Source organism: Galeopterus variegatus, unplaced genomic scaffold, assembly GCF_000696425.1.
Source record: "Galeopterus variegatus unplaced genomic scaffold, G_variegatus-3.0.2 Scaffold4032, whole genome shotgun sequence".
Classification (NCBI taxonomy): Eukaryota; Metazoa; Chordata; class Mammalia; order Dermoptera; family Cynocephalidae; genus Galeopterus; species Galeopterus variegatus.
In genome coordinates, this window is record NW_007730143.1 from 145,544 (window position 1) to 155,516 (window position 9,973).

Sequence of the window (9,973 nt, forward strand, 5' to 3'; positions counted from 1 at the left end):
ATGAGCTTTTATGTTGTTTATAATGTCTCTCTCTCATGTACTTAGTAGAAAGCTTGTGTACCTGGGTGCACATTAGAATCACTGGAGGAGGGCCAAGCCCGCGGCAGCGCTCCCATCGTGGGTTCGGATCCTGTATAGGGATGACCGGTGCGCTCACTGGCTGAGCGCGGTGCGGCCGGTCTCAAAAAAAGGACAAAAAAAAAAAAAGGAATCACTGGAGGTGTTATTTTGTTTTGTTTTGCTTTGCTTTGCTTTAAAAATCAATGTCCAGGGCTCCAATCCTCCACTGCTTTGATTTAATTTGTCTGGAGAGCACCCAGGCATCAATATACTATTTTTTTTTAACTCCCCGGGTTACTCTGATATGTTTATTGTACTCTATTGAGAGCCATTGGTACTTAAGACAAGTACTGCATACATGCAGTACATCTGGTTTCTAGGATGTGCTTCTTCAAAGTGCTTAAAATGGAGTATAGCTGAGCAATAAAAAATAAAATAGACAAAATTTCTAAGATTTATTACAAGGGAAAGTGTATTATAGATGCTCAGAAGTTGAAAAAATTTTGAGTTAATCAGAGAAAGCTGTCATATGGAAGAAATACTTTCAGGTGAATTACTCTAAAGACACAGAGTAATGAAGTGGTTTGTGCAATTCTAGAGCAAACTTGATTGGCTGAAAGCATTTTCAATGTATTAGACCAATTAAGAATATTTTTATTCAAGCCTAATTCAAGTCTAATTCAGCTGTCAACATGAGTGGGATATTATTCACTGGTGAGGAATGTAACTGAAATGACAGGTTTCATTCAGCCCTTTTATGCTCAGACCCAGGGAGAGACTCTTGAGGGGCCAGCTGGGTGAACTGACAGGGAAAGCATCACTCATGCTGCGACACTGCCATCGCGTGGCAGAATCCAAAATGGCAGCCACTCTGCAGCCTCGCAAATTCCCTGGGGTTCATCCTGTCCTCACAGAAGGGGGCCTGGCACGTCCTTTTAATGTGCACATACATTTACCATAAGAACTCTCATATTTAAGCCTGTCCATTCTGAGTAAAGACTTCCCCAAAACCAAGACCATCCAAACTCTCAGTAAGAGGACAACACATCCACTGCTGTGTGATAAAGAGTGTCTCAACAGGTAGAGGATTATTATCGAACCTTGTTTTTTAGAGATTGGCAGCAGCAGAAAAATCCACTTATGAAGACAGAAACAAATAACAGAAAACATTTCAAAAGGGAGGCTTTAGATGGGAAACGATTGAAAGGTTCCTAGCGGTAAGTGGAGCCCATGTGTGTTGGACTCAAACACAATTTCCCCAATTCTAATAACCTAAGATTGTAAGCTAAGCAGTAAATGTTGGGATCCAAAGACACATTAGAATGCATTCAAGCCACCTTAGAATGTTATAGAAGAAAGCAAAGGAAGGTGACTTACCCAAAATCATTCACGTTTTTAAAAATGAATCACAGTTAAAGAGAAATTTTATTCCAGCTCCTCCTTGCTGGGTTATCAGAGAAGTAAAAAAAGCAAGAAAGAAACCAGAAGTCCTCAATTCTGGCCACACATTAACTTACCTAGAGATTCTAACTTTAAATATTCTGATGCCCAGATAACATTCTTAAGCATTTAAATCAAAATTTCTGGGTATGGAACCCAGGCAGGCATCTTTTTTTTTTTTTTTTAAGTTTCCCAAGTGATTTTCTGTGCAGCCAAGTTTGAGGACCACTAAACCAGAAGCTTCTTATACTTACAATCAGTCCCTGAGTCACAATAAATACACCATTAACAGGGCAGCTCTTCCCTTTTCCTATATTCACCATTCGACTGTCTTTGGCTGCCAGTTACCCTTCAAGACCCTAACCCCTGGATGTTTATCGTAACCAGACTTTGACAAGGGTGAGAGGGGTGTGATGGAGGGGTGACCTGGAGCCTGCTCACAAGTTTCTGATTTCTGAATCATTTAGCCCACTGACAATTTGAGGTGTCTAAGGTATAATATGTTATTCCAAATTGTATCCTCAGCATCTAATATGCCTGGCACATAGAAAATATCTGATAAATATTAGATGAATGATCTTTTTAACCAGACAACACTCCACTGACTTACTACAAACTCTGTAGAGATGATTTGTGAAGGGAGCCACAGGAGAAATGAGGCTAGGGGGTGATCTCTGAGCCAGTGAGTAGCTTAGAATGGGGAACAGTTTAAACCTACAAAGAAGAAACACTGTATTTGTGTTACCTGAAATCCCCAGATCACAGACAGCTAAATTGATAGTCATTATTTCGGCAGGTCTCAGCTTCTTCTTCCGTCTAGAAGACATATAAAGGACATACCCATTTCCAAATGTGGATAGAATCCCTACAAAGGAAAATAAAAATTCCCATCATTAAAACTAGGATTTAGAGTTTGCTCAGATATGAAACACTTCTCAACTTCAAAAATGGACAGCATAGATTTAGAGGGTCATGAGAGGACTCTAAACAAAAATCTATATTAGGAAGATGAAATAAAAAGCATTAGTTGTGAATGACAGGCAAGGGATGGGTTGCCTCCAAAGGGATAGGAGTTAGGGATTCTAAGACTGAACTTACCCAGAAAGAGGAACCTCTAACTTTCCGTGAGGCTCAAGAGGGTGTGGGAATCCCAATGGTCAGTTCTTGTACTGGCCCCCACGGTGGAGTATTTTTCTCAGCCATTTTTATAGATTATTGGCTTTACAGAAATCCCTCCCTCTGATAAGTAAGGTGAAGCCAACCAAAGGAGGTGTCTTCAGTATCACTGCAAACTCCTGAGGGAGCATGATTCAGGAGAGGCGGTGGCCCAATAAGACTGACACAATCCCCCCTGCAAGGAGAGGGTCTTCTCCTGAACACAGAGCGCAGGACTTTGGCCTCCTGAGGAGATATGGATGCTGGTTGTCTGGCAGACAGGACAGCCATCAGGTGCTACTGGATTAGGTATCAAGGGAAAGTGGGTGACAATTGAAAATATGGACACTCCCCCTCCCACCAAGGGGAGAGATAGTGACCCTCAACCCACCAAACCTACCAACCGTGGTAGAAATGTGTTGCCACTTTTTTATATCCTTTTATTAATGACTATTTGGCTTTGGCATTACAATGAGACTGTTCAAAAGTTCTTATAAACCCAGTTTAAATCCAAAAAGACCCAATCCCTACTGACTTTAAGAAAAGAATACACCTACTTCCATAGCTTAACATGTAGAGTAGATTTCCTCAGGAATTCTTGCTTCATAGTGTGGCTGTGTATAAATGAGAATCTGGTACAGCTGCCTTTAGTAGTAAGGAATAAGGAGAGTATTAACAGGAGAAACCCAGATTTTTCTATTTTCATTTCTACTTCTCCACCACAATTCATTTTGGGGGCAGGAAAAGAAATGTGTGTTTCAGCTGATGGTATAAAACCACCTGGAACTAACTGCGTTATGCTTTAGGAAATTCTGACTCCCTGGAGTCAATGCTGCTTAACCTCTGGAGCTTTCTTAAAGCAGAAGAGGTGAAAAACAAAAGAGATAATGGAGTTGCAGAGCAAACCAACTAAAATGAAACTTATGTCTCATTCAAGGAAACCAGCTAGGAAGGCACACTGGCTTGAAAAATTGTAAAACAAATGCCACCTCCTTTGTATCCAAAAAGAGATTAAAAGCAATAAGTATGCATATGCATTCAATACACAAGGCTCATTAAACACCCTTTGTCTGTCTACATCTCTTTTGAAAATATTTGTTTTCTTACTTTTCCTTCCTTAAATTTTCTTTACTAACCATGCTTCATAGGGTTTCACCCAGTGCCCAAAGCATTATCAAAAAATAGCCAACTCTCTATTAGCTGCGTGTAAATTATTCCCACAGATAATCCTATCTGTAGATGAGTGTCAAAAAAAAGCAAATTTATTTTTAATCCTAGTTAAAAGAAACAAGATTAAGAAGATAAAGACTAAATGGGCAGATGCTTTTAGAGTACCAAAATCCTGCATTGTTTTATTAATACAAAAAAAATTCACATATATGGAGTTCCAGTCTATATGGAAGGAGGGTGGAAATGGGTCTCTAATTTATTTCTGCTGCATTTTAAACCCAGATTTATATCTTCATCTTCCAGTGTTCCCTAATATTTTTAGCATTTGCCAAAGCAACTTAAACAGTGGCAAAGTGTGGGTGCTCAATGTATATCTGTGTTTGAAAGGCCGTGGGGGTCCATCTATAAGAAATAGAATTTAAATTAGCAAAACACTAACAATAAAGACAAGGACCCAGGGAATCTCTTTGCAGTAGAATTTCTGATTCAATCTCATGGATTACTTTTGCCTCAAGCACTGACCATAGTGGGATCTCAAGACATTTCTAATGAGTTTGCTAATTTCAGGAAGTTAAATGAAGTTCTTAGCCAGTGATAAGTAGATGAGAGGAAGAGAAAGAAAGGGAGAAAGGGAGGGAAGGAGAGAGGGAGAGACAGAAACAAAGAGAGTAGAGGGAGACAGAGCAAGCAAGCTTGACCCAACATCTGATAATATTAAAGGCAGACAAACCTAAAGATGAAACCCACCTGGCACACTGGTCACCCAAATTTAACACAGCAATTTTAAGAAGAGTATTGTAGTTAAATCCCAATTATCTAGATTAGTGTTGTCCAATAGAAATATGTAAACCAGACATGTGAGCCACATATAGATTTTTAGATTTTCTGGTAGCCACATTAAACAAAGTAAAAATATATAGATAAATTAATTTTAATAATGTGTGTTACTTAGTCTAATATATCCAAAATATTGTAGGTTAAATATGTATCAATTTTTTTAAAAGTCTTAATGAGATATTTTTACACGATTTTTTCCAGGACCAAGTCTTCAGTAGCTGGTGTGTATTTACACTACAGCATATCTCAATTTGAAAAAGTCACAGTGTTCATGCTCAGTAGCCACATGTGGCCACAGCATTAGCCCAGATGCACCACTTGTGGATTATGCACAAAAATCTTTTGACCCTAGACTAACTTCCATCTATCACCAGTACATTTTTTCAACTCTCACCAAAATGATTTCGCTATGCTGCTGCACTGCAGCTTTACTTTGGGGTGAAGTAAACTCAAGGTGTCTAACATCACTGTAGCACCAGGCCAGAGTTTTCTCAGCTGTGAGAAGAGGAGGCTGAACTAGATGATTTCTAAGGTTCATTCTGAGTCTAAAATCTTATGATTACATCAAAAGCAATTTTTAAAAAGTAAAAGCCCTCTGTGTAAATATCATTATCACTAATTTTGGCACTCAAAAGATAAACATACTAACAAAGCAGTCAAAATGAAATACAGACTCAAGAGAAAAAATTTTGCTGTAAAAGTTCTTTGGATTGTCAATGAAATATTTACCGCTAATAATAAAGATAATAAAGAGTCATTTCTATGAAACATTTACTTCATGCAGTAATGCCACCCCATCTTCTGCCTTCCTCCCTCTCTTCACCTCCATGAAAATATTCACATAACTGTTGGAATCTTTTTTTGCAAAATCATGGATTTTCTAAATTCAGCCTTTGCACAGAAGAGTTTAGGAAGCTTACCAATTATTGTTAAGTAAAAGCCAGCCACTAAATCTGCTTCCCAGGAAAGTTTGGAAGCAAAGGGATCCCCATCTCGAAGGTAGTGTGGCAGGCGCTCATCCTGGGGCAGGACAGTGTGGTTTAACGCCATGCCGTTCTTGAGCCACTAGGGTTCTGAAAAGCAAATTGGTAGAGATGTCAACAGACATGAACAAGCCAGCCTGAACAATCTCATAATTGTACCTCCTGTTAAAAAAAAAAAAAAAGCAAGTTCCCAGGCTCATGCATGATCCTCTAATTAATAACTGGTAAAAATGTTAACGTTTTTCTTCAATGATTCAAATGTGTCAGTACTCAATTATCCAGTTTGCAGATTATCCAAGTCTGCATTTTCCCCTGTGCTTACATGCTACCCTCTTAGAGCTACTTCACAAACCTCCCCTGAGTGAATACGAGGTTGAAGGCCAAATCATCCATTTACTGTTTCTTAGCAATTTTTGTAAAAGTCAGAGCTAGGAGAAGATATTGTATGGAGTGTGCACACCCTATACTTTTTCTAATTTGTCAGGGTGTAGTATTTTTTAATTATCTAAATTGCCCAGAAATGCATCTCCATCAGTTATGAAGAAAGACAGCATTGAGTACAAAGAAACATGGTCGCTTCACTAAATGAAGCTTACAGCTGGGGATTGTCAAGGTTATATTGAATTTGGGGGCTATTTAGAAAAGAATGCAATCTGGGTTGTAACTTGCAAGGCTCATCCGCAGAAAGATTTGTTTCTCCAGTTTCCGAAAGCAGAAGTGACTTTGTTATTTCCCACCACTGCCCCTTTATATCCATCAACCATTCTCTGAATTTGCTAATTCCTGCTCCAGGATGCAATCTTGAGCAATGAGGAACTCCCCAAACACACAAGTCTTACTGTTTTTATGGAATTTTGATTTTAAAAGGTTTACAAGAAATCTTTGATGGGCGCTCTGCAAAAATGCAGGTCAGACAAAATTTTTAATACAGAAATTCGAGTGTGTTGTTTCTGAGATAAGCTTGCTGCTGATGTCATAACTTCCTTTGGAATTATTGTTCTTATTTGTTTCAAAAGGGGAGAAATACTCAAGTGGATGTTTCAGTTTCTTTTGAACTTGCTTGCTTCAAATTGAAACAGTAGATGTCACTGTTCAGCCCTCTGGTATGCAATTTGAAGCATACTGGATCAGCCTGCAAGTGAAACACAGTTGTGTGCCTCACAATTGGTTAACAGGGTGATCAATAGAGACCTAAAGATGTAATTCGATCTCCTCAAAAGAGATAAATTTAACCTCTTCCTAACTGCCAGTTTACAGCTTACATAGGACTTTTCAAGGGATTTGTGAGCCTCTCAATGGCCACTTGGCTGAAACTACTGTCTACTTCCACACAGAGTTTGAGGACAGTCATATCATTAATGTTCATTCCAAGTCCTTCTCCTTGAGAGCTATAGAAAGCTATAGGAGAAACCTCTGGCTGCTAATCCCACTCCATTTCAAGACCTGTCCCAAGTCTGAAAGTTTATCTTTCAAACTCCTGATTCCCTTTTGGTTGCCTCTTCTGATAAATTCTCTCTTCACCACAGATTCCCCATGCCCCCTGGCTGTCCAGTCTTGCCCTCCACAAGACTTAGATCCAGAATCATAAGACGAGGGTTTGAGTTCAGCTTTGACACCCACCTTCCGATCTTGAGTAGATTATTTAAATTCTCTGAACCATAAGCACTTCATCAGTAAAACGGGCAATGTCATTCTTATCCATCACTCATGCTTGTTATAGGAGCAATAGGGTATTGAATTTGAAAGCACATTGTAAATGTGGGTGCTAGGAGGGGGGACTGTCTGATGATTACATGCTGGGACACTTACTTTTCCTAAACTTGCCCATCCACGAAGATATAGCTATTTATGACAGATTTCCTCAGGGTCTTAAGCATGCTTGTGTATTAATTCAAGTACTTATTGAACATCTGTTGAGCCTAGAATGCCTGGCAGAGGAGTTGCTTTTGACACAAAATATGTGAACTTATTTTTTCTGGATTCGTCAATCAAAATCTGTGCTATTGTTCAAGTGTGGAAATAAAGTATTTAAGGGCATTTGCAGTTCTTTCTAAAAATAAAACTTACATAGTTTCCTGAGGCAGAGTGAGAGAAAGAGGTAGAGAACTCTAAATACATTGGTTATTTGGGGACTCTTCAGTCTCCCTCATAACCCATAAGCTCATTTTCATCTCCACACTCTGAACATAGTTTTTCCCTATGTGTAATATCTGTTGCCTTTTTTCTCAGTCTAGCCAAATTCCATTTAATCATAAGTCTCCTGTCCAAAGTCTACGTCCCTCGGAAGATAAATCTGCCTCCTTCAATAGCTACTATGGCACTCCTAGGGGCACTTAATCATGCTTAATTTACTTAATTTTTCCTCTTATTTACCTACACATGTATTATTAACTTCCAGTCCATAAAGAAAGAAGTTAGAGGGACCAATGAATACATAACAAATTTTCTCTTTTCTCTAAAAAATGTTATCTCATTTAATGCATGGGCATTGTGGATAACCACTTATGCAAAGTGTCTGAAAGTGTCCTGACCTAAATGGTCTTCCCCACTGGCCTGCTCTGGCCTCTGAAATGTTTAAATTTTTTTTAAGGCATTATGACCACAAAATTTCTTTCCAGAGATATATTATATGAAAACATAAGATATGAATTTATCAGCACCAATGGAAACTTCAACATACAGGAGTTTATGAAATTAGCCACTTGATACCTAGCAGAAGCCAGCAGACCTGACAATACATGTGATACAGGGTATGTCAATTACGGCACAGAGGAGACACATAGAAACAATGTAGTCTATGGTCTGAGAGAACATGGAAGGCCATGAAATGTCCAGAGAATTAGCAAAGAAGCACCCAAGAACAAGGGAAAGGATGTCAAAGAAAGAAGAGCAGCAAGAATTGAAATAGCTCTAGGGTTAAAATTTATGGTTAAGCCTTATAAAATGTAAGCAAAAAACATAGCTTATTAAATATTCAGAAGTCTTATGACTGGTTTACACAGGTCTTTGTCAAATGGGTTATTGTTTGTTTTTACTACCATCTTAAAGGATTGCCTACAATAAGCCTACGGGAGAAAGGGTTTGTGATCAGATTCATTTTTATATCAACTCCAAAAATCTGTGCCACCCCCTAGACTAACATCTTACGGTACGGGGCCAACTAAACTTCGTTCAACCCCAGCCCACGTGAGTCAGCCAGCATGGGCCATGATTGTGGGCAGGATGACTAGGAGGTAGGGTTCTTCCTCTGTGCTTTGCTCTGGCCCCTCTTCTCTCCCCTCTAACCTCATGTTTTGCCTTCCACATTTGAGTGCCACAGTGGTTTCATGCATCTCCTTTTTCCTTTCTTTCTTCTCACCTTCAAATTCTTCTCTTAAAAAAAAGGGGAGTCGATAAATTTTGCTGACATAATATACTTAACGGAAAAAAAAGGATATTCATAATAATACTTAATGGGAAAAAGTTATGAAACTTTTTAAGTGACAGAACAGTATAGAGAAAGATGTCTAGAAATATATACACCAAGGGTTTAAACCTTTATTCCATTATGTTTGGTGATAGCATAATTATTATATACAATGATATTAGGAGTAATTCTTTCTTTTCACTTTTTATTTGGTAGGGAGGGTACTTGGTGATACAGGCACTTTATAATTGCTTAACAGTGTTATATTACTTTTACAATATTCATTGTCTGTATTTTTAATAAAGGATTTGTTACAGATTATTTATAACATCAGTGAAATGTTACACCCATTCACTCATTCATTTATATAAGTATTTATCTACCAAAGATAATGTGCAGGCCCCAACTGAGTACAGGAGTTACTTCCCTTGGGGCTTTGCCATTAATGGGATGCCTTACAGGAGCTGAAACTGAAGTTTTTTCTGCAAGGGACCTAGTCACAGCCCCGAAATCTCACCCACACATAGCAGCTCACATCTGCACTCCAAATTATGTCAGCACTGCCTTGGAAGTGTGTCAGCTGTGGGTCGGAGTTCCAGGTGACACCCTGGGCATTTTCTCCCCAGTAATAGTGTCTCTTCTTGTTCTCTGGATGTGCTATCAATTCAATAAGCATAAGCTATGCTCTTTATAATGATTTTTTTTTTCTGTGTCAGCAGCTACAGGTGATATGTGCATAAAGACATAATATCAATACTAATATGTCATAGATCAAATCTGAATTATAGCGAAAAGTTTTGGTTTATTTGGGCATATATAAGGATATAGTATTTTTGTTTCATACATTAAAAAAAACCCTGAAAGCACCTAGACATGCAAAGTAGCAATCAAAAAACAAAATTAATAGTTTAGGGCTCAAATA

The 9,973-nt window shown here is 38.5% G+C and overlaps 1 protein-coding gene across 1 annotated transcript in view; it reads right to left on the reverse strand.

The window, feature by feature from the left end:
- The window catches only part of OPN5 (opsin 5), a 54,924-nt gene extending 49,212 nt beyond the window's left edge, over positions 1–5,712 (reverse strand). The window contains exons 1-2 of the mRNA XM_008586585.1: positions 5,583–5,712; positions 2,246–2,365 (exon numbers count right to left, since the gene is read on the reverse strand). Coding sequence (XP_008584807.1) covers positions 2,246–2,365; positions 5,583–5,712 — 250 coding nt within the window. The remainder of the gene's footprint in view (positions 1–2,245; positions 2,366–5,582) is intronic.
- Positions 5,713–9,973: the final 4,261 nt, after the last annotated feature.